General features: G+C 37.6%; 1 protein-coding gene and 1 pseudogene across 2 annotated transcripts; one reads left to right on the top strand and one right to left on the bottom strand.

Annotated features, from left to right (window-relative positions):
- LOC109051513 overlaps positions 1 to 3,694 on the top strand; it is a 68,110-nt pseudogene extending 64,416 nt beyond the window's left edge.
- A 244-nt stretch (positions 3,695 to 3,938) lies between these two features.
- Positions 3,939 to 23,156, bottom strand: LOC109051540 (titin-like). Of its 2 annotated transcripts, XM_042747317.1 has the most exons (19): positions 22,795 to 23,156; positions 22,042 to 22,257; positions 20,442 to 20,608; positions 19,330 to 19,361; positions 19,157 to 19,203; positions 18,973 to 19,073; positions 17,267 to 17,416; positions 16,649 to 16,707; positions 16,400 to 16,420; positions 16,078 to 16,262; positions 15,893 to 15,951; positions 12,276 to 15,459; positions 11,897 to 12,127; positions 10,810 to 11,522; positions 10,251 to 10,470; positions 9,891 to 10,101; positions 9,123 to 9,308; positions 5,295 to 5,372; positions 3,939 to 4,811 (listed from the first exon to the last, which is right to left on the bottom strand). In XM_042747317.1, exons 1-18 carry the CDS (start codon positions 22,889 to 22,891, stop codon positions 5,333 to 5,335), a joined length of 5,919 nt encoding a protein of 1,972 aa, XP_042603251.1. In that variant the 5' UTR covers positions 22,892 to 23,156; the 3' UTR covers positions 3,939 to 4,811; positions 5,295 to 5,332. The 2 variants fall into 2 exon arrangements, with proteins under 2 accessions (XP_042603251.1, XP_042603252.1); XM_042747318.1 differs by lacking the exon at positions 9,123 to 9,308.
- Between the last annotated feature and the right edge of the window lie 1,380 nt (positions 23,157 to 24,536).

The raw sequence follows: 24,536 nt of genomic DNA on the forward strand, positions 1-24,536 counted from the left end.
GTACTGTGGACATGGCCTAAGTGTAACTAAACGAGCCTGTGCCGAGGCATGTGTTGATTGCATCCAGTTGTCACTGCCTGTAGCGCGAGTATAATTAGGCAGCAGGTGCAACGCATACTCAGCTTTTCGCTTCGGAGCCGAGCAATCACATCGTTCTGCTCCTGACTACTCTACATAGAAGACTGAATGAGTTCAGTGGATTCTTTGGAGCTTCTTGGTGCTGGCGATGTGGTGCTTCAGCAGTGGTGGTTTCCCATGTTGAGTGTAGCACACATCAGGCTGCACTACCCCCTGTTTGTGTTACAGGCAGCCATCTCCTCTGTGTGCTTCAGCACGCTAAATAATCTTTTTTTCCCTAAAAATCCAGGGGGCGTATTACAGAAAGATCCTAATGCCTGTTTTACACTGCAAGCGTGAGCGGGGGGGTGGGGGGGAGGGGGGGATGGAGACTCCATCCCCAGATGGTCCAGCTGTTTGCCTCTCCAGAGACCACTCACTGCCAGATGTTTTACTTACTGACCTAGGGAACACTCGACATGGACGCACTGGCACACAGCTGACCTAGAGTACACTCGACATGGACAGCTGGCCGTGGGGCCTCTGCAAGTATGCATTTCCCCCAGTGAGCCTTCTTGCACAGACGCTGTGCAAGATCAGGGAGGACGAGGAGCAGGTCTTCCTTGTGGCTGGCCCAATCAGACCTGGTTCGCAGAATTAATACTCCTCGTGACAGCCCCTCCCTGGCGAATTCCTCTGAGGAAGGATCTACAGAGACTCAGAGATGGGGCACCCTGTGGGACCCTCGTCCAGACCTCTGGTACGCCAAGAGGTAGTAGACAACATCACTTTGGCACGAGCACCGGCTATGAGACAAGGCTTACGCCTTGTATTGGAACCTGTTCGAGTGGTGTTCTGAAAAGACCCCGGGAGATGCACGAGTCGTACTTTCCTTTCTGCAGCAAGGACTGTCTCCCTTCACCCTTAATGTCTATGTTGCTGTGATTGCTGCTAACCATGACCCCATGGAAGGGAAGTCAGTAAGGAAGCATGACCTGGTCATCAGGTTCCTCAGGGGGCGAGAAGGTTGAATCTTCCCCGCCCTCTTGGGACCTGTAACTTGTGCTCAGAGTACTACAACAGGGACCATTTGAGCCTTCGCGCTCAGTCGAGCTGACGTTTCTGTCAATAAAAACTCTGTTCCTGCTTGCATTGGCCTCCATCAAGAGGGTAAGGCATGCATTTTCAGTCGACGACTCATGCCTAGAGTTTGGGCTGGCTGACTCCCAGGTAACTCTGAGGCCCAAGGTTCCTACTTCTACTACTCCCTTCAGGGATCAGGTGGTTAACTTGCAAGCCCTGCCCCCAAAGGAGGCAGACCCAGGCCAAGTTTTGCTCTGTTCCATTCGAGCCTTGAGATGGAACGTGGACCGAACACAAAGTTTCACGGCCTCAGATCAGCTCTTTGTCTGTTTTGGAGGCCAGCAGAAGGGGAAATCCATCTCTAAGCAGAGGATGGCCCACTTAATAGTGGATGCCATCACCCTGGCTTATCAGGCACAGGATGGGCCCTGCCCATTCAGGTTGCAAGCCCACTCTACTAGGAATGTGGCATCCTCCTGGGCGCTTGCTCATGGTGCCTGGCAGATAGATGTTTGTAGAGATGTGGGCCGGGCAACCCGCAACACGTTCGGTAGATTCTGTAGCCTTTGTGTGGGGCAGGTATCATCCTGTGTTCTCACCTGAAACGAGTAGAAGTACTGAAAGGCCCTGGCTAGTGTCAGCTTGCTAAAACCGCTCCGAACATGCACATCTGTGCTGGCGTTTGTGTGAAACAGAAACAGTTTGATGTGAATTTCAAACTCCATCAGGTGCTTTTTTGACGCTTTGGAAAAGAATGCATAGTTGTTTTGCATAGTTTGTCCAAGTTTTTTTTTTTTTTTTTTCGAGTGTAACTAAACAAGCAAATGCACGTGACAATTGTAAAATGTACAATTGTCAAGTCAATTGTAAGTGAACACGTGTGGCAGGGCAAACCGTGGCCTTCCTGGCCTTTAGGTACTCATCTGGTCTGTCTGGTGATGCTTATGCAGTCTGTGGACAAGCTGCCTCTGCCTTACATGATACGGCGTTACTGCAGGTCCATCAGGCTAAAGCACTGGGTGTCTGTACTGTAGACCCTGTCGAGCTCCTCCATCCCCTCGGCAGCCAGACGTGGGGGAGCTTCCGGTGCCAGGCCCTCACTCTATGAATCCGTGAAACCTGGTTGAGGGCTGGGTTCCATATGTAGTGACTTAAGCAGATCCCATATGTGTAAATTCTACGGTATAGCTCAGAGCCCGTGTTTCCCCAGGGATCCCAATTTTGTTGGTCAATACTGACATGATGTCGAAAGTGACCGAGTGAAAGGGAATGTCTCGGTTACGTATGTAATGCTTGTTCCCTAAAGGAGGGAATGGAGACGTCATGTCCCGTCACCACGGCTTCTGTACCACCGCTGAAAGGCTGGATCACCGGTTCGACTTCTCAGCGAAAATCTGAGTATGTGTTGCACCTGCTGCCTAATTATACTCACGCTGCGATCAGCGGCAACTGGATGCAGTCATTGCAAACCAGTGTGCATTTGCTTGTTTAGTTACACTCGAAGTAGATTGGTCTCTCTAAGCAAGATCCCAATTTCATCGGTCAATACCGATGTGACGTCTCCGTTCCCTCCTTCAGGGAACAAGGGTTACATACAAAACCAAGACATTTTACATTGTAGCTGTTTGAATACTGGCAAGTATAAATAGATAATATTATCCAGTATATTGCTTCATTTCTAGATTAGTTCCTAATGTGTGATGTGTGTTTTTGTTTTGATAGGTAAGGATGATATGGAGATGTGTGAGCTGGGTCTGGAGGAGACCGGTTTGACTCGGAAACGTGGTGCTGAGATTCTGCCACGCCAGTTTGAGGAGATCTGGGAACGCTGTGGAGGAATTCAGTACCTTAAAAACGCCATAGAGAGCAGGCAGGCCCGACCCACGTACGCCACTGCCATGCTGCAGAGCATGCTCAAATAAACACACACACACACATAACAGCTCTAGTTCCACAAGGGAATCTACCAACTCCTACATAACCAGCACTGACTTCCATTTAGTTTTTTTTTTTTTTTTTGTCTTTTAATATTCTTTTCAGTTTTTAGTTTTTTGACATTATTTTTGTTTTGTTCTTTTAAGTGCTTCTTTTTAGTAGCTGTCTCATTTGTTCTGGTTTTTTTTTTAATATCTGGTGTGTCGAATCATCTCATTGATCTTTAATTGCTGTTCTTGACAGTGTAATTGCATCTAAACTGCCTCTTAATATAATTTACTTATTGTAATATTTTTTCTGTGATATATGATGAACATCAGTAATTCATAAATACTTTACTGGCAATGTTCCTTGAGAGAAATTCAACAGTCTCTTCCTAACGTTTGAATCAATCTCACGTTGAAATAAAGATCCTCTTTGACTTGCAGATGTAAATACTGATATTGTTCAGCACTTTACACTATTCTGAGTTTTGTTATTCACTGTGAGTTTAACTGCTTGCATAAAGTATTTACAAAAGCTACAATCCAGTAAATACAATAACTCTGGTAAGTAATGACAACTAAATTATGACTTTGAATGAAATATGTTTAATAAAAAAATAATGATTTTAATAATACGATTTAGTCTTCTTGTGATATTGTTATTGTCCCTAATGTTGTGTAAATGTATGATGATGTGTGTTTTGCAAATGATGAAATATGGTACACTAGGCATGGGTTGTAATTGTGATATCAGACCAAATATGTATAAGAGCAATATGCAAATTAGATGTATTTCTATATACAAAATCAAGATTTATATGAAACGAAACAAGGTACTGATGTACTGTAGGCATGAGATCTCCAGCTAAATAAAGTTGTCTGTTTTCTTCCAACAAGCACAGTTGAGATTTTTTATAGATCTAAACCAGCACAGTTGGTGTACAAAAATACATATAGAGTTATGAGAGCCTCGTTTCAGGGATTACCTTCTATAACATTTCACCATACAGTAACAATGAAAAAAAATATAGATATATATAATCAATATTGTACAAGCAACTATTAAATGTCACTGTGAAATATGTTGATGAATGTTATTTACTAAGTATTTAGAATAAATGCAAATAAGTGATGCTATTTACCATTATTCAGGGCAGCCCAGGAACATCACTAACATAGCTCTAGATAATAAACTATACTTAAATACATTTTGCATTGTTATAGTGCTAAATCTTACAAAATTGGTTCATATTTTGTAGCAATTTTTTGTTTATAACTTTAGTTTTTTTCTTTTTAACATTTGTTCCTCTATAGCATTCAAAGAATATTTCCAACAAAGTTCTTCTTTACACAAGACAACCATGCTAAAAGACAAAAAAAAAAAAATGTATTCGCTATGCATGTGAAACTATTAATTATTATACACCAAAACAAAACTGTGTTCCAAACTATGAGAATTTCTGAACAGTGTGAAACTTATTCATTATGACCAAACAGAAGAATAATTTCCTCATTGTGAGGAAACCCATAATGCTTTCTGCAATGTGAAAACATTCAACCAGCTCATTTCTTGATGTTCTCATGAGGACGACAGGTTACATAACCATTCAGCTTGGCTCTCCATCTGTTCAGGATGTTTGGCCACTCATTCTACAGCCTTCGGGAGTTGTGGGCTCATGGGAAGTCTTTTCAAGCGTTATTTAATGGCTGGATAAACACCATCGAAAGACCGCATGACGTGACGTTCCACCTCTGTTAAAAGAGAAACAAGTTTTTGTGCTGATGTTGTGCAATAGATATAGGATGTTTAGCTAATAGCGGCATGGATGATTTTGGAATTTTATTTATAATTGAAACCTGAAAGACTGTATAAACGGTTTTGCTTACAAAAGTTATGTAATCTAATATTGTTTATAATCTAATTAATTGCACTAATGCACAGTCCAGCTAAAAAATCCAGTGACAAATTTACTCGATAAAATTTAGTTATAATTCACCTCAATTATGACATTAAGTGAGACCTGGGGCCAGTTGTGTACACTTAGTCATTATTAAGACAAAGGGTGATCAATCATACTTTTTGAATTCAAATGAGACCAATTTATGTAGTTGACTCAAAAAGTCCAGTCTGGTGAATAGGCTAAGCATTTAAAGCAATTGGCCACTGGTCTAATAGTTAGAGATTTATTCTTACAACCACAACAATAGTGGATATCATATGAAATCTGATCTTACCTCCATGACAGTGATTATAATGTGTAAATCTTCTGTGATTAACTCGTCAGGCCTGGTATGGTGGTCTGGTCTCTGCCTCTATAAAACAGGACAGCACATACAGCAGTATAAAGCCTAGCTTTTAAAAGGCAAAGAAAGACATCAATATCACCTGAAGGGAAAGCAAAAAAAAAAAAAGTCATATCCCAAGAACAAATTCACAAGTGTGTGATGCATCACAGTTTCTGTAAAAGAGGCATATTAGTAAAGTTTTTTTTATTTTTTTTAGGTACAAAACAGGCTTTGTTTTAGAACATGCTGGAAATTGTATCATATTGGGATTCCTTGAGTAAAGTCCTGTTTTATGGCAAAAGTGGTAACGTATTTTCTATTAATTTGTATAATTACAGGATAAAATGTACAAAAATGTATGAATGACATTACATATTTTTACAATACTAGTTTGTCTAATTGTCTACAGTACTAATTGTCAAGAAAGTGTGTTAAATTTCAGTGCTGCAGAAGTAGAAGCCAAACATTCAAAAAATGAGTTTACTTCCACGGTAGATGTAAAGGAGATTTTCAAATTAAATAATTAGTAAAGTGAATAAAGATCAAAAATATGCCCACCTAAAAAAAAAAAAAATTGCTTTGAATGGAAAGTTATATAAATTTAGAAAATTGTGGAGAAGAAACCGTAATAGGAATTTCAATACAGAGCTGCCTTGCAATCCCAAATTAAATGCCTTAACTCTTCAGTTTTGAGTATTTGAGAGCAGCTTGTGCCCTAATCAGATAATCAGATCACTGTTAATCAGGAAGATGCATATTAATAATGACTTAATGCTGGGCTTTACTTTTTATTTATAGTTTTCTGGAATAATCTGATCATAATTTCTATTTGTGGAGGCTTCAGTTGTTATTCCAGAGCGGCTGGATGGGGGACATCTGACTGTTCAGGCAAAGAAAAGATAATATCCCAAAGATAAAAGACACAGAATTAAAATGAAGAATGAGATATGTGACCCTGGACCACTAAACCAGTCTTAAGTCTCTGGGGTATATTTGTAGCAATGGCCAAAAATACATTGTATGGGTCAAAATTATCGATTTTTCTTTTATGCCAAAAATCATTAGGATATTAAGTAAAGATCATGTTCCATGAAAATATTTTGTAAATTTCCTATTGTAAATATATTGAAGCTTAATTTTTGATTGGTAATATGCATTGCTAAGGACTTAACTTCGGACAAGCTTAATGGCAATTTTTTCAATATTTAGAATTTTTTTTTTTTTTTTTTGCACCCTCAGATTACAGATTTTCAAATAGTTGTATCTCAGCCAAATATTGTCCTATCCTAATAAACCATACATCAATGGAAACCTTTGTTGTTGATGTTTTGTTGTCCAGGGTCACGTATATCTAAAGAGGTAAAAAGTGTTCATAAAATGTGTTTAGAACAGAATGACAAGAAGAATAGACAGGGAAGCAAGTAAAGATTTGAGACATTTTATGCAAATCAATTTTGTAAATAACTGTTATCATAGTGCCACATTCACTGTAATCCACTGTGAATAGTTATTCACAATAGTTATGTGTAATAGTTATTCATAATAGTTATGTGCTCCTGTAGCTCAAGTGGTAGAGCATTGCGTTAACAAGCGCAAGGTTGGGGGTTCCATTCCCCGGGAACACAGGATAGGTAAAAAATTGATAGCCTGAATGCACTGTAAGTCACTTTGGATAAAAGCGTCTGCTAAATGCATACATTTATTTTATTTATTTTATTTATTTATTCTAAGAACAATTATATAAAATACATATCTTGAAATGAACATAATCCATATGTTTTTTGTTTGTTTGTTTGTTTTTTGTTTTTTCAGGAATAAACCATTTATTTTCTTAGTTTGTAAAAACAGACATGATGACATTGGATGTCAAAACCATTACCTTCAAAGTCTACATATAACAGAATTATATTTTACAAACTTGAGTATTGGACCTGGAACATTCCCAGCTAAAAGAATTTTGTTATAAGAACATTCTTCAAATATTCAGTGTTGGTTCTGGGAACATAAAAAAATGTCCAGTTTTCTTGACGATAGAGGAACAAGTTATAATGTTGCTCAAACGTTCTTTTAACTTAATTTTTTTTTTTTTAAATTCAACATTCTAGTAACGTTGATTTGTAACATTCCAATAACATGAAAATTTCCAGTTTCCTTAATGTTAGTAGGATGTTATTTAAAGGTTAGTATGATGTTCCTGAAACATTCTTTCAATCATTCAAACATCTGCTGTGAACAAGCACTGAAAGAAAGAGAAATAAGAACAGAAACTACAACTTTCTTCAGACACAGCCTTAGATGAACTGAAGACAAAAGACATTAAATCTCTCAAGATCTGATTAAACAACTCCACAAACAGCATTACCAGCTTCAATTATTACTAACCAGACTGACTTTATTTATGTCACACGTCTACAGAAGTTCTTATTGAGAATTAACAGAGGTTTAGATGTTGATGTCTTATTGAAAATGTTTAGTTTGAGGTCACCATCATTGAGATCAGTGTTTCTTTAGTTGGCTCAAAAAATGCTTGACAAGTATCCTTGTAAGCACAGTCGGTTGTTTTAAGTGAACATAAACAGTAGAGAAAATATAAAATTTACATCAGTATAACGGATCCGTGCATTTCTTATGTAAATAATGTTAATCAAAAAGAGCAAAAGAAAAATTGTTCGCTGCTTTAATAGCTTTAATGGATATTTTCTTTTATGTTAATGTTAATAAAGTAATTCGGTGTGAATATGGTGGCGGGATGGGGGTCCACAAATGAAATTAGAAAAACTTGGGGCAGGGGGTGTATGTCCTAAATGGTTGAAAACCCCTGGTCTAAACTACTTTAAAGTAATCATTTGCCTGTTATAAAAAGCAGACATGTTAAGCTACTTTATCAACACAGAAATGTTTTCTGATAACACCTGCAGTTACTGCAAAAGAAGCATCTCAATAAAAGTCAAGGGTCAAGAGCCCAACTAAACTCCTTGATGGTGACTTTAAGCAAAACATTTTCAACAAGAGGTCAACATCTAAACCTATATTAATTCTCAATAAGAACTTCTGTAGATGTCTGACAGAATCAAAGTCAATCTGGTTAGTTATAACTGAAGCTGGTAATGCTGTTTGTGGAGTTGTTTAATCATATCTTGAGAGATTTAATGTCTTTTATCTTCAGTTCATGTAAGGCTGTGGCTGAATAAAGTTGTAGTTTGTGTTCTTATTACTCTTTCTTTCAGTGCTTGTTCACAGCAGGTGTTTGAATGATTGAAAGAATGTTTCAGGAACATCATACTAACCTTTAAATAACATTCTACTAACATTAAGGAAACTGGATATTTTTATGTTTTTGGAATGTTACAAATCAACATTCCTAGAATGTTGAATTTTAAATCAAAATTAAGTTGAATGAACATTTAAGGAAAATCATACATTTTAAAAATGTTCTTCTAATGTCAAGAAAGCTAGACATTTTTTATGTTCCCAGATCAAACACTGAATATTTGGAGAACGTTCTTATAACAAAATTCTGTTAGCTGGGTTGCTTTAAGAAATTAATACTGGTATGCACAGATTATGGCATTATTTTATTAATTGCTTACATTTGTATATGTTTGACTAATCAGCATTTCAGAGATATATATATATATATATATATATATATATATATATATATATTGATAACACAACAAATCATTACAAATTTTACTGTATGTTCTGTTGTGATAACAAATTATTTGAATGCAAAAAATGTCAGAAAATCTGACTGAAAAAAAAAGACCTGCTTACACTAGAGTTAGTGTCTTTCTTGTCCGTACACATTTCCTGCACATAGATAACAAGAGAGAAATGATGGCATAAAGAATGGTGAGCGCACCCACGAGGCACACTAGGGAAAGAAAGGGGTCTAGTGTCACGGAGACCAGCTCTGCACATCTCTCCCCGATAAATTGCCAGAATTTACCTACACGACATCTAAAAGGGTCGAGAGAGAGAGTTAGAACATGCACAGTGGAGGATTATTCCTAAAGAGATCCATCAGAACTACACAGCAACATCCCTATGTTTACATGTTTCTAAAGAACAAAGAAATTAAAAAAAAACAAAAAAAAAAAACAATGTATACCTGTTCATAGCTATAAGTGACCCTGGAACACAAAACCAGTCTTTTTTTCTTTTTTTTCTTTTTTTAACTTCCACTGGTATGGTTTGGTAGGATAGGAAAATATTCGGCAGAGATACAACTATTTATAAATCTGGAATCTGAGAATCTGGAAAAATTGAGAAAATTGTCATTAAAGTCGTCCAAATGAAGTCCTTAGCAATGCTTATTACTAATCAAAAAATTAAGTTTTGATATATTTACGGTAGGAAATTTGCAAAATATCTTTATGGAACATGGTCTTTACTTAATATCCTAATGATTTTTGGCATAAAAGAAAAATCTGTAATTTTGACCCATACAATATATTGTTGGCTATGTCTACAAATACACCCATGGTACTTAAGACTGGTTTAGTGGTTCAGGGTCACATATGTGATTGTTCTCTGAGGTACCTGCAAGCGGCACCATGCCCTGGTACAATCTCACACTCTCCTCCATTGAGACAGAAGTCAGGCTGGACCACACAAAGGCTCCGACATGGCAGTCCATCCACCGTCACATAGCCAGGGTCACATAAACATTGTACTTCCTTTGTCCAGAGGTTTACCACGCAATTGGAAAACTCGTTGCAGGCAAGAAACTTGCAAGGGTCACCTTGATCAGCTAAAAGGAAAGAAGAAATCGCATTCATCTCAATTGTAGCAATTCTTGACCTTCTGTGAGAAATTCTGTTTGTGTCCAGACAGACTGATGCAGTTTTGAAATGAACCAGCCAGCTAATGTATGATCCTTGCAAAGCCCAAGACTCTTACCTGGTTCTATGTCTAGGGAATGGCTGTCAACCTCTATATCCAAATGCTGGGCTGCAGCATTACAAAACTCCTCCAAGACATGCTGGACAGCCTGAGTAATGTTGTACGGCACAGACTTGGCAAATTTTGCCTTGCTATTGACCACCACACTTCCGTTTCTGAAGTTTAGGATCTCTAACTTCTTAAAGCCTGTTAGGTTAGACTGTAGATATGGGAGTAGCTGTGCACAGAGGAGACAAAAGCATAGTTTATGTATGTTCACCATTCAAAATCCACTGGACAATTGCAGGAGTTAGCAGAAGGAATCTAAGCACAAATATCATCATACTGCAGAGTGTAAGCAGTATACTGTCTCATTTTTAACGATTGTGTAGGCTATAGTATGCAGTGAAAAGCATTAAGATGAAGCAACATGCTGATGTTCACCCATTCACTCATCACTATAAGAAACTGCTTTAACGAATGAAGAAAATAAAGAGTTGTTTTCTTACTGTAATATCCCACTACTAATGAGGATGTTGATAAGCCAGCCAACAGAAATTGAAATAGCTGCACTCACCAGTTCAACAAATTTGTTTTCCAACGATTGGTATTCTGCAGAGCTCTTATCGAAAAGATCTTCAGAGAACAGCATGTTCGTGACACGCAAACTGAAAAACACAACTAGTTCTTTGCCTTTGTTAGCTGTGGTCATTGAAGGAGTTGTGAAATACTTTAGTGATGGGGCTCTTGTTGTCTCCAAGGGATATCCTTCATTTGGGAAAGAATATCCATTGTCATAACTCAAGAGATCAATGGTCTCAGTACTTACTACATCTATTTGGTCTAACTCTTTTAAATGAATAAATGGGTCTTCAGTTTCCACATCCAGCACTTGGTCGTTTTCTGACTCAAATATAACAACCTGGGCAACAGTTGGTTGTACTTTTTCGGTCTGTGAATCATAATCCTTTTCCAGAAATATTGGAGTAATGACTGATACATCTGTTAGAACAACTTCCTGAGTTTCCACATTCAGCACTTTGTCATTTTCTGTTTTCGTAAAATCAACATCCTGGGCAACAGTTGACTGTATTTTTTCAGTTGGTGAATCATAATCCTTTTCTAAAGGTATTGGCGTAATGACTGATACATCTGTTAGCACTACTTCAAAAAGTTCAAGGTCTGCAGGTGAAGTTGCCAAATGTAGATCAGTTGTGTGTGTCTCCATGGGTTGTGATGCAGTCCCCTTTTCTTGTTCTACAAGGAGATCTTCTGTCGGAGTGTCTTTCTCTGGGAAATCATTAATGACATGTTGTAAATTACATTTTAAATGGTGAAATAGTTGCACACTGAAATAGTTAATTTTGTGGATCAGTGTAACTGTTCAGTAATAATCTTAATTTCTCTTTTCCCCAGTAGATGAGGTACAATTGCTTTAATTTCTGCACTCGGGTATCTTGTTTTCTTTTTACTTTTATCCTGCCTCAACTCCAGTATCAAATTCTGTACTCAGATCTGTGATTGGGAACTATATAATTGTCATACAGATAGCAAAAAAAACTATATAATCCAAACAATCTTCAAAACAATTTTCAAAATATTTTTGACCATCTCTTTTGACCAAACATTTTTATTGAGAAACACACGTGGCATGGATCTCTTACCCAAATCTGTGAGCTTTGGCTCCTCAGTATCTCCAACAACAGATGGTAACTCCTGGGCAACAGTTGATTGTACTTTTTCAGTTGGTGAATCATAATCCTTTTCCAAAGGGGTTGGCGTAACGACCGGTAAATCTGTTAGCGCTACTTCAAAAAGTTCAAGGTCTGCAGGTGAAGCTGTCAAGGGTAGATCAGATGTGAGTGTCTCTGTGGGTTGTGATGCAGTCTCTTCCTCTGGGAAATCATTAAAGATGGGTTATAAATTATATTTGAAGTGCAAAATAGTTCAGTGTTTCAGATGACTGCTAAAACTCATTTTGTGAACATTTTCAATGTTAATTCTAAAATGTTTTTATTGAGAAACATAACGTAGATGTCTCACCTATCTCTTCGAGCTGTGGTTCCTTAGTATCCCCAACAACAGATGCTAAGTCCTTATCTTTCTTTGAAGCTGATTCTGTGATCATTTCAGGTGGAGATTCTGAGGCACTTGATACAGTAGTGAGAACATCAGACTTTTCTGGTCTTAGAGTTTTTTCCTCTGCAACCAGATCTGGTATCTCAAGAACTCCCTCAGTAACCTCAGGTTTGGAGAGTTGATCCTCCACCCCAAAGTCTTCCGAATGTTCAGGTTTACCAATGTCTGTGCCTGGTTGAACACTGTCAACTGGCACAAAAGGCAAATTAGCACCTTCTTTGGGTTGGTAATAGTCAATATTCTCAACAAGGTAAGTTTCTGTGACAGAAATCTCAGGTGGTTTAATCTTAATCATCTCTGCAGGAGGTTTGGTTGAACCAGCAGTGGTTTTGGGGACCTCACTTGCGATCTCCAAAGTAGGTTGTTCAGTTGTGATGCTGCCTTCATATTCTACAACTTCAGCAGGTTCTGATTCATCAGCTTCTCTTTCAGTTTTCACCACCTCACCCTTTTCTGTTAAATGAAGTTCCTCCTTAGCTTGTCCTGTCTCAGTTTCTGGCCTCCTTGTTGCCTGAACGTCATCTACTTGTTTCACTTTAGTCTCCTCAACATCTTCTTTTGATTCTATAATGACTGCTGGATCTGGCTCTAAAACTTTTTCCTTGGGTTCTGCTACTTCATCCTGGTTAGTTGATTTTCCAATCTCATCCACTGGTTCTGGTAGCACAACTGTTCCCACAGGCTCTAATGTTCCATACTCGGCATACATTTCTGTTACTACTGTCACTTCTTCAGGTCGTAATACCTGATCTTCTAAAACGACAGCATCTCCAGTTACATTGGTATCTTTCTCAGGTCCAGATACTTCTACAGTTTCTGTTGTCACAACCTTTACACTGGGTAAATCAACCTCAGACTTGGTCTCTACATCTGGTTCAGGCATCACCACTTTGGTCTCTTCTTGCTTTACTACTGTTCCATTGTCCACTGGTTGAGGCACCTCTGGAATTTCATTAGAATCTGTCACTTCAGCTATTGGATCAATTGTTTCAGTTGAAGGTTGCAGGGTGATGCTAAAGTCAGTTGTGACACCCAACTTTGGTTGTTCAGACCTAGGACTAACGACTGAACCTTCAGTGGTTTTGGGGACTTCACTCACAATCTCCACAGCAGGCTGTTCAGTTTTGATGCTGCCTTCATGTTCCGTAACTTCAGCAGGTTCTGAATCATCAGCTTCTCTTTCAGGTTTCACCACCTCACCCTTTTCTGTTAAATGAATTTCCTCCTTAGGTTGTCCTGTCTCAGTTTCTGGCCTCCTGGTTGCCTGAACATCATCCCCTTGTTTCACTTTAATCTCCTCATTAGTTTTATGCTCCTCAACATATTCTTTTGTTTCTATAATGACCTCTGGATCTGGCTCTAAAACTTTTTCCTCGGGTTCTGCTACTTCATCCTGCTTAGTTGATTTTCCAATCTCATCCACTGGTTCTGGTAGCACTACTGTTCCAACAGGCTCTAATGTTCCATACTCAGCATACATTTCTGTTACTACAGTCACTTCTTCAGGTCGTAATACCTGATCTTCTAAAATGAAAACATCTCCAGTTACATTGGTATCTTTCTCAGGTCCAGATACTTCTACAGTTTCTGTTGTCACAACCTTTACACTGGGTAAATCAACCTCAGACTTGGTCTCTACATCTGGTTCAGGCATCAGCACTTTGGTCTCTTCTTGCTTTACTACCGTTCCAGTGCCCACTGGTTGAGGCACCTCTGAAATTTCATTAGAATCTGTCACTTCAGCTATATGATCAACTGGTTCAGTTGAAGGTTGCAGGGTGATGCTAAAGTCAGTTGTGACACCCAACTTAGGTTGTTCAGACCTAGGACTAACGACTGAACCTTCAGTGGTTTTGGGGACCTCACTCACAATCTCCACAGCAGACTGTTCAGTTTTTATGCTGCCTTCATGTTCCACAACTTCAGCAGGTTCTGAATCATCAGCTTCTCTTTCAGGTTTCACCACCTCACCCTTTTCTGTTAAATGAATTTCCTTCTTAGGTTGTCCTGTCTCAGTTTCTGGCCTCCTGGTTGCCTGAACATCATCTCCTTGTTTCACTTTAATCTCCTCATCAGTTATATGCTCCTCAACATCTTCCTTTGATTCTATAATGACCTCTGGATCTGGCTCTAAAACTTTTTCCTCGGGTTCTGTTACTTCATCCTGGTTAGTTGATTTTCCAATCTCATCCACTGGTTCTGGTAGCACAACTGTTCCCACAGGCTCTAATGTTCCATACTCAGCATACATTTCTGTTACTACAGTCACTTCTTCAGGTCGTAATACCTGATCTTCTAAAACAACAGCATCTCCAGTTATATTGGTATCTTTCTCAGGTCCAGATACTTCTACAGTTTCTGTTCTCACAACCTTTACATTGGGTAAATCAACCTCAGACTTGGTCTCTACATCTGGTTCAGGCATTACCACTTTGGTCTCTTCTTCCTTTACTACCGTTCCAGTGTCCACTGGTTGAGGCGCCTCTGGAATTTCATTAGAATCTGTCACTTCAGTTATTGGATCAATTGGTTCAGTTGAGGGTTGCAGGGTGATGCTAAAGTCAGTTGTGACGGCCAACTTAGGTTGTTCAGACCTAGGACTAACAGTTGTTGCAGTGGTGAACAAAATGTGGGCGGTGGTTACCGGGTAAAATATGATGTCATCTTCTGGTATCGTGTTTAGACTAAAGTCACTATCTGGTGTAGGTTTCTCTGTAGTCCTAGGCTGTTCTTCACTCGGGGGTACTGCTGAGGCAGCAACTGAAGTTGTTGGAGCCAAATTGTTGTCTTTTTCAGCAATAACAACTGGTTTACTGTCATCCTCACTAGGAGCTTCTACTGGTGGAACTTGAAAAATCTCTGTTTTGAGTTCACCAGTTTCCCCTTGAATAGTTTTAAGCTGGTGTATAATGACTGCGTCACTCTCAGGCTCAACTGTTTCTGATTCTGATTTAGTTGTTGTCGTAGTGCTGTCTGCATCCAAAGTTGGGTCTACAATGGTCTCTTCATCATCTGATGAAATATGAACTTCAATCTTTGGTCCTTTTGTTGGAAAATTGAGGTCCCCATATGAATCTTGATCAAAGGACTGCAAGTCAACAGGTGTATAATTATTTTACTACATTCAAAGATGTTATGTTAACCCTATCTCTGTTTCATAAACAAAAAATAAGTAACACAGAGAACAAAAGACTTAAAACATATAGTTCTGGTCCTGGATACACTAGCAGCTACGGTATATATTACTATTACCCTTTAGTTTACATGTATATTGTATACAAATATATCTTCTAGTGGATGACACTTTAATATCTTCATTAAGAGTTGTGTCCTTATATATATATATGTATGTGTTTATTTTAATTTGGAAGAAATTTTTAAAGCAATAAATCTGTGCTTTGTGTGTGTATGGAAGGCATCACAGGCATTTCTCTGTGAACTGTGCCCCTTTAGCCATGGCTATATTGACAATATAGAATGATCTCTTGTTCCTAATTGCTTAATTATATGACATTAGTCACCTCAGTTATGTCTTCAGAAACCTCAGTCACAGGCAATCTCGTTGAAGACTGGTCTTTGCCTGATGCGAGAAAATGTGTACACAACTTATAAATACTACGTGATGAACTTATACAAGATAATCAAACAAGATTTTTTTTTAATAAATTGTAAATGGAAATACATATTTATAAATATATACATTTACCTGTCTCAAAGGTCAGTGAATTAAGATCAAGAAGAGATGCTTTTTTGCTCAGTGCTTTAACTATCATATCCTTTAGACTTGGTCCTGTAGATGAAACAGCCGTGCCAATGTGCAGATTTTCATCAGCAATGGAAGGTATGGTAGTCTCAAATACAGCTGAGTAAACTGCAGATAGTCCTCCAGCTCTGGATAAATAAAAGCGATGTGGATTTATATTTATTCATGTAGCAGATGTTTAATCGAAGCAATAGAAATGAAAGCTGATGTACACAAAGACTACACACATTATACAACACACATAAACACATTATGCAACTTTTACCCATTAGGTGCTTCTGCCTCATGCATGTATGAAAGAAAACAGAAAATAATCAAATGTGACAAGTAATCAGACATGCACAAACAGCTCACTAGTGAAATATGAAAGTTAACGGAAACAGGATACAAATACAGATAGGCTTATATTTCAGTGTGAATGTAAATCCCTATTTTCACAGCAGTAATTCAGAGCTCAGGTGATCAGTTGGTCACTGCTGTTATAATTAAAGTCATATTACAAAAGTATGCCTACCTAATACTTAACACTCGGACATCCATAAATCCAGGTAGGTCATTAAAAGCATGTTGCATCTGCAAAAAACAAACAAGTATGCACTTTAATATCTAATGTTGGCCATCATATATGGGTATATAGGCAAATGTATTAACCAGAACTGCACAATCTTTGTCAAGACAGAATACAACAGTCACCAACAGATTCACAGAACAGTTTTCACAGAACAGAAGAAGTTTTCTACAACACTGTTGAATAATCTGAGCCTCCTGCACTCTAATAAAATAAAGAAAAAAAATTAAATACATGCTTGGTTGGAAGTTCTATTCTAATTTATTGATTTAACTAAACATTTTAGGTTGCAAACATTATGTTAAAGTTTATTACATGAGGTTAATATTGTATAAACTCAGTTAATTGATTTTTTAATCTAGTTCCCAGCATGCTTTGCATAAGAATGGATAAGGAGAGTCATTGTTTTGTGTTGTGGGTGGCTATAAGGAAATAGACACTATTTTGACTCTTTATCAGCCTTGTAATCATGTTAATTTACTCTTTCAGTTATCATTTCTCCAGTGATTTTAAGGCTTGCTTGGACAAATTACTCTGGATCATTGTTTGGTCATTTTCACACACCTGATCCTGAAGATTCCTTGACAGGTCATGGTACTGAGGTGAATCAGTGTCACTCAGTATCTCCTGGTACCCATAGTCCATCATTATAATGCTGAACTCTATGACCTGATGTACTGGCTGCTCAGGAACTACATTGTGAAGATCCAACTCCTACAAATGTATTACAAGAGCTATTTAATAATTAGTGCAAAAAACATGCAGAATTCCCCAAACAGTTGAAACAACTTTCTGGGTTAAATATTTTATTTTAAACATTTTAAATAAAGGATTCATGCAAGTGCTACAATAAAAATTCATCCCTTGCCTCCACTAAACACCTACAAACTGTTCAGAACATCCATTTCTTTACGCCATCCTCCGCTTCAGTTAGCTATGCTTTCATTTACAATGACAACCTAAAATGCATGGTTAGGCTAAGTGTTGTTACAAAAGCATTGTTAGCCTATGGTGACATTATGATTGCAAGTTCTATTGTTACCAACATAGTTATGCGATTCAGTGTTTTCCAAAATCATAATTCCATTGCACATTCGCAGGCAATATTGCAAAGGTGGGGTTGGACTTGTGGGCCTGTGTTATACTTTCCATGTCTGCGAGTTCGCTAGTGTCCACTATGGTATGTGTGACGTAAAAATCGTCATCGGAAAGTGTGCGTGGAGGCTCTGAGTGGACATCCGCATTTTTTTGTGGGTAGTAGGCTTTAAAAGCACCAATTGCACATGCGCAGGCTGTGTGAAGAAGCCCATTGCTACTCGAACCTGTACAATCCGTCAATAAAACAATATAAAGACAGCAAGATGTGTAATAATTCTGGCCAATTGTTTGTTCACATGTTTGTTGTGGAGCAGACAGTCAGCGTACGCTTTCGTTAGTATAAATACAAGTAGTCCGTGTTCGCGCTGTCTGTGTATGTGTCCGAATTGCTCATGCGGAAAGTATAACACAAACTTTACAGTTCCTGCCCTGTGGTAAGTCTGATATCTAGACTTAAATAGTTTATGTTCTTGAGCAAAATAAACCAGCTAACAGCATTTGTAATTTGTTAAAAGAATAAAAAAGCTGCTTTGTGTGCCCATTTGCTCCAATTAGAGGGAATCTGAGATTAAATCAATCATCTGGAAATAAAGCAAAACAAAAGAAAGCAATAGCAAAGTAGTCCTCAAAAGTTAGTACTCTATCTGTGTGACGTCATTACAGAAATTTATATTCCACATGTGAGAAACTGATTACATTTATCACCACAATTAGGTGTGAAGGGTCAAAGAGGGCTCAATCCACCACAGGAGAAGAGCCCCTTGTGTCTACACTATTTCCACTAGTTCCATGATACAATCGCTACGATCCTGTAGAGTTTAGTGCCAAATTGCTCCAACATACAAGGGCTGTATTCCAGTTCAGTTTTTTATTGCCTTCCCTCGCCAACTTCCCTCTATCTCGTGGCCTCAGATGTGTGGCATTGCTTATGTTACACCTAATACACCTATTATAGCTATGAGATGAATCCTGCACAATTTATATTGCAAATTCATACTGTCTTAAGCCAAGGCTTATTGACCTGGTGGTCATGGCCTAAAATGAAAGCAGAGCAAAGGCTGCATATACTGTTAACAATAAGTTGTCACTATATTTTAAAAATTAATTTCTATCAACCACTACTGCCCGTTTTTAAAGTACATGTAGTATGTTATGTAAATTGTGCTCCAGACCTGTGAGGCAGTAGAGGTGTCTGTCGTAGTACTGATGGTACTAGATAGATCTGCGGGAACAAATTCTTCTACTGTTGCTTCAGCCAGGACTTCCTCTGACCCTGAACAACAGAGATTGAACTTAGTTGAACTTACCAAAATGATGATAACATCTTACTGAATACCAAAAACAATTCAACTATACCTTCCGTTCTTGGTATTCCATCAGTTGTTGGATCTTCAGTCGTATTTCTATGAATTAAAAATGAATATGTATCATGATATTAAAATAATCACGGTTCACCATTTTTGTTATAGATGATTTGAAGATGTTTCCAAAGTATGAAATAATAGTTATGATTCCAAGTGCAGTCTCACCGTTCTAATTTTTCACTTTTTATATTCACGCTCTGTAAAGGAAAAGCAAACACATCACAAAACAAATTTAACTTAAAAATTAAAAGGAATAGTTCAGCCCAAAATAAAAAAGTACTCAACCTCAGGCCATCCAAGATGTAGATTCTTCATCAGAACAGTCACCTTTAAGTCAAGTCACCTTTATTTCTAAAGCGCTTATACAACAGCAAAAGATTTGGAGAAATCACTTGCTCAGCAGTGGATGCTCTGCAGTGAATGGGTGCCATCAGACTGAGAGTCCAAACACCTGATAAAAACATCACAATAATCCACAAGTGATCCACTCCACTCCATCAGTTAACATTTTGAGAAGTGAAAAGATGTGTGTTTTCAATTAACAAATCCATCAAGATGTTTTTAACTTCAAACTGTTGCCTCCAGCTAAAATATGAGCACTCCATCAATAATATTGCTTTCTCCTGTGAAAATGTTGTCTCGTCTGAATCAGGAGATAAATCTGCACAGATCAAGTACTGTTTACATGTGAAAACAATCCAAAACAGTTCTTAATAAATTAGTTGGTGGATTTTAATGTAAGAAACAACAGGGGATGGACTCCTTCTCTGGTGGAATTTTGGACCCATATTTGGCCAGAATGCATTAATGATGGATTTGTTGCATTCAAACATGTAAACATGTAATTGATGGTCGTATAGATTACTTGTGGATTATTGTGATGTTTTATCAGCTGTTCTCATTCTGAGATCCATTGGTGGGCAAGCATTTTTTTTTTTTTTTTTTTTTTACATTTCTCCAAATTAGTTCCAATGATGAAAACAAACTCCTTTACATCTTGGATGTCTTGAGGGTGAGTACATTTTCAGCAAATTTTCATTTTGGGGGTGAACTATTCCTCTCATTTTTGGCCATCTGACTCTTATTTTACAATCACCCATAGACTTAGATACACTGAAAAAAAAGGTAACCTAAAAATAGCAACATTTACATAAATCAGACATTTGATTTAACATAATTTATACAAACAAAACACATTTACACTGCATTTACACAAAAAAGTGACATTATGACATCTTTCGAATGTACAGTTTTGTGTGAATTTTTCATTAGTTTACCCTGTAGACCATGTCTATGTGTTCCTGTGAATTGCTGAAGTTCATGGCGAGATCTGAGATGCACATAGAGTCGTGCTGGCATTTGTGGACCCATTTCTGGTACTCTGAGCTGCTGGGAATTCTGTCCAGAAAGATCCGGAAAGCCTCCCATACAGCCTCCTGGCAAACTGACAAGGTCAACAAATAAGTGTTCAGATTAGAAAATTCACAGCATACATTAAAGTCTTTCTGGATCTGCTTGTAGTAAAATATATTTTTCTGTATTTTTCTAAATTACAATGAAATAAAATTTAAGTCACACAACAGCGGTATTTCATTAATTAATTCATATTTCATAAACAATTACTTCTCTTATTTTGATTAACTATACCCGTTTATTCTCTGTAGATTACATTTTCTGCTTTTCTGCCTTCAACTGCCTTGGCATATTTCTCTAAATGTACATACACTTCTCATAGATGGATCTATTTCATGACTTACTTATTTATTAATAATAAAGCTGTCACGAGCACCAGCTGGAGTGCCCATGAGGTCCAACTTGCCTTGCCTATGTGTTTTTGATCTTGGACTGTTTCCGTGTTTTGATTGTTTGCTGCCTGCCCTGACCTTGCGCCTGTTTGTTGGATTACTCTCTTGGATTATTCTTGGATGTTATTGTTTGCTGGTGATTAACCCTGTGTGTCTGACCACACTCTTTTTAATAAAGCTAGCATTTGGATCCACAACTCTGGTGTCATGACTCCCACGTTACAGAAGCATTTGACAGGGTTCAACACTTAATTTTTGAAAGTTTTTTTTCTCTCTCTCTTTGTCTCTCTCTCTGGCACCTACACTTGAAAAGAGCATGTAAGTGAATATTTTTATGTAATTCGAGCATAGTTCTACTGCAAATTTGAACATACCACTTGTTTTATTTACTGTTTTTTATACTATATGGAAGGCATGTATTTTATTGTGGTTACTTTTAATGTGAAATAATTTGTCTTGCAAGTTTTCAGTCTGTATAGGTCTATGCTACCTGCTCCCAAATTGTCACTTCAAATTACTGTCCGTTTAATACAGGTATGTCCAGTTTTTGGAGCACATAACCTAAATATTTTTCTTCTCACTTTCACTGAAAAGGGGAACTGGCAACAACACTTTTGTTTGTTCTTTGTTAATGGCAAATGTATTTACAAATCAAAGCTCAACAATTATGCAATATCTAATGTAAGTGAAAAACACCATTAAAGACAAGTTTAGCATTACTACTACTAGCACATGCTACAGGCAAATATTTTATATTTAATAATATTAAAACATTTTTTTCATGTTTATTCTGAAAGCATGATTTAATTAACTGACCTAAATTTGAATTTAAATTCATAAATCGGTAGTCTCCTTTATCTGACACCCCCATTTGAAGTCTTGGAGTCTTTACTAATGAGCTGATAACCTGAATCGGGTTTGTTTGATTAAGAAAGCATACAAAATATACAGAGATTCAAGGGCAGCTTCTAGGAATTGGGTTGAGAGCCACTGCACTAAACAGAAGCATTGATGCATTTGGATGGTTAAACTTTCTAACGTTCCTTTTACATGTTTTACAGCCATGAGTTACCTCTCAGTGTGTAGTATGCTTGGTGACTTGCTATGACTTCCCTCATTGTCTCCTGTGGACATACTTTCACCTCTGAGTGGAAGAAGTCTGACCTCTTGATCCGATGCTTTTCCATTTCAAATATAGTCCTGATCCCTGAATTCTGCTTTGGTGGTTTTGGCAGGTTTGTTAAGCTGATAGTGTGAAGGGTCTCTGATGGATTTAGCCTGCTTCGGTCTGTGAGAACAACAACATAATATGAATTAGTCAAAAATGAAAGGTTAGTACCTTATGTTGTAATTTGCCATATTTCTTCTAAAAGGAGGTTGATATTTCACAGCTCTCAAACCCCTTCTGGTCTTTTGCCAAGAACAGAATATTATGCAATGCTAAGATCTGTTTCTTCACTCCTGCTGGAAGGTCATTAAATGTTGAATGAAAAAAGCAAGCAAATGTACATTCTGAAAATATTTCTGGAACTGTATGGTGCTACCAATACAAATTCTGCCTTTTCTCTCTCTCTCTTTTTTTTTTTTTTTGCATTTCACAATACTTATACACAAAATATTACAAAAATAACAAACTAAAAAATATATTGCTGTGTCCACTAATATTATATTTCTTTGATAGGTTACAATACTTGTCACAATATATGCCCGTAAGAGTGTCCTTATTCTTAACTGTAACACTACACTGTAGAAATGAGCCATTTACAAATTTAAACCAAAGTGACCATCCTCATCTACATGCTGTGATAAACGTTAACTTTGTTACCTTGAATTCCTGCGACAGACACAATGAAGAAGAGGAGTGTGAAGAGATGCCCACATTTCAAAGACATGTTGACTTCAAGTCTTACATCTAACCCCATGCTGTATTAAGACAGTACAAGCCTTCAGGTGCTAAGTCCTTTTTCGTGGATGTATCCGTCAAAACCAGGAAACACCATTATGGTCCCTGACCTTGGTGCCAAGTACTGAGACCTAAATATGCAAATGGAAACTGGAAATGAAAACGGATTTTTGGTGTCTGACAGAAGACAAAACTGTACATGTAAAAATCAGAACGCGAGAGAAAGTAGGTATTGATAAGCGGTACTAAGACTACTAAGGTGAAGTCTTGGTGTAGAGGCATGACATTGTGTGACAGATTACGGTGAATGAGTTAAAAAAGCGAGATCTGTTTCTGGAATAATCTGATTATCTGATGCTCAGACATAATCCCGACAGCATCCAATTAGTGGCTTTTCCATTCAAGCATCTGTCACCTGCAGTGCCAGCTCAATCACTCAATTCATCTTGGGCTGTCGACCCGTCTCTGACCTTGGGAAGTAGCAGGGCTCACCCCGGTTCTGTTCCAGTCAGGCCTCCCATGTGAGTGCATGTGTGGACAGAGCTGCCAATGATTTCTGACCTTTATGGCTGGGTTTAAAGTGGGTGTCCTTTCTCAAAAATGCATGCTATTTAAAGCCTGTTGAGTCTGACTGCTTTTGAACTATGACCGCCATGATAGGGATGAGTGGAGGAAAGTAATCACTACTTCCATTGACGGTCCAAAGACTTAGTCTATAAATACTAAAGCCTTGGCATCGGATGAATTGCATGTTAATTCACTGCTGTATTTTTTTTATTATTATTTTTTATATTAACCTACAAAACTTGTGTTTAATTATCAGTTTTTATGGCCAAGGAATACTTTCTTTAATCTTTTCAGTATTTAAATAGAAATTATGTAATATCATTTTATATAATATTTAAAAGTTTGTAATATTTGTGATATGTAATATAGTTTGTGTATATGCACCTATTTGATCATGGTAAAATTGTAAGGTCGGTAAACTGTTTGTGTTGTTTAAGTTATTTGCATCCCAGTTTGAGTCCATTTTATTTTATGATTTAATTCATCTCTGATCAGAGGTGCAGGCTGGATTGTATTTACAGGAACACTTTAAATGACGACAGAGAGCTTACGTCATGAGATGCTGAGAATGTCAACGTGACTCTGACCCAGACTCCAGGGTTACACTGACTGACACTTGTGTGTCCATTTCCATTTTTACACTGCTTGACTGTTTGAAAATGAAACATTTATTGAAAGCTAGTGTGTAACAGCCATCGAGCAATAATTTGTGCTTCATCATTATAGTCCACACAAAGTACATAAATCTTACAATTGTCTCTCCGCATTAGCAAAATGAAACAAACAAACAAAAAAATCTGTCTGTTGTTTTAATCACACTGTGTAAAAAGAATTCCTGATAAAGGGCTAATGACATTTTGTAAGAAAGTCTAATCCGATTGGACTGTCTTGTTTTGATGACAGGAGAGCTGCTCTCTGTCTGATCAGTGCTTTATTTGCTCAATTAACTTCAGGGATCTTCAAATAGCTTTATGAAGTATTTGTGGTACTTCCACTAAAATTTGGAATCACTAAGACATTTTTATGTTTTTGGAAACAAACAGACATACAAATGAAAATTTTCACCCCTGCAACCAGCATTTAAAACACTAATAATC

The sequence above is a fragment of the Cyprinus carpio genome, chromosome B20 (assembly GCF_018340385.1).
Source record: "Cyprinus carpio isolate SPL01 chromosome B20, ASM1834038v1, whole genome shotgun sequence".
NCBI classification, from domain to species: Eukaryota; Metazoa; Chordata; class Actinopteri; order Cypriniformes; family Cyprinidae; genus Cyprinus; species Cyprinus carpio.

Excerpts from the sequence above, each read along its gene's own strand:
- LOC109051540 (XM_042747317.1), bottom strand. The coding sequence starts at position 22,891 with ATGGGGTTAGATGTAAGACTTGAAGTCAACATGTCTTTGAAATGTGGG. Across the intron at positions 19,362-20,441 it reads ACATAGACATGGTCTACAGG|AGCGTGAATATAAAAAGTGA; the intron begins GTAAACTAATGA and ends TTTCCTTTACAG. Across the intron at positions 16,263-16,399 it reads GAGGCAGAAGCACCTAATGG|AGCTGGAGGACTATCTGCAG; the intron begins GTAAAAGTTGCA and ends TTATTTATCCAG.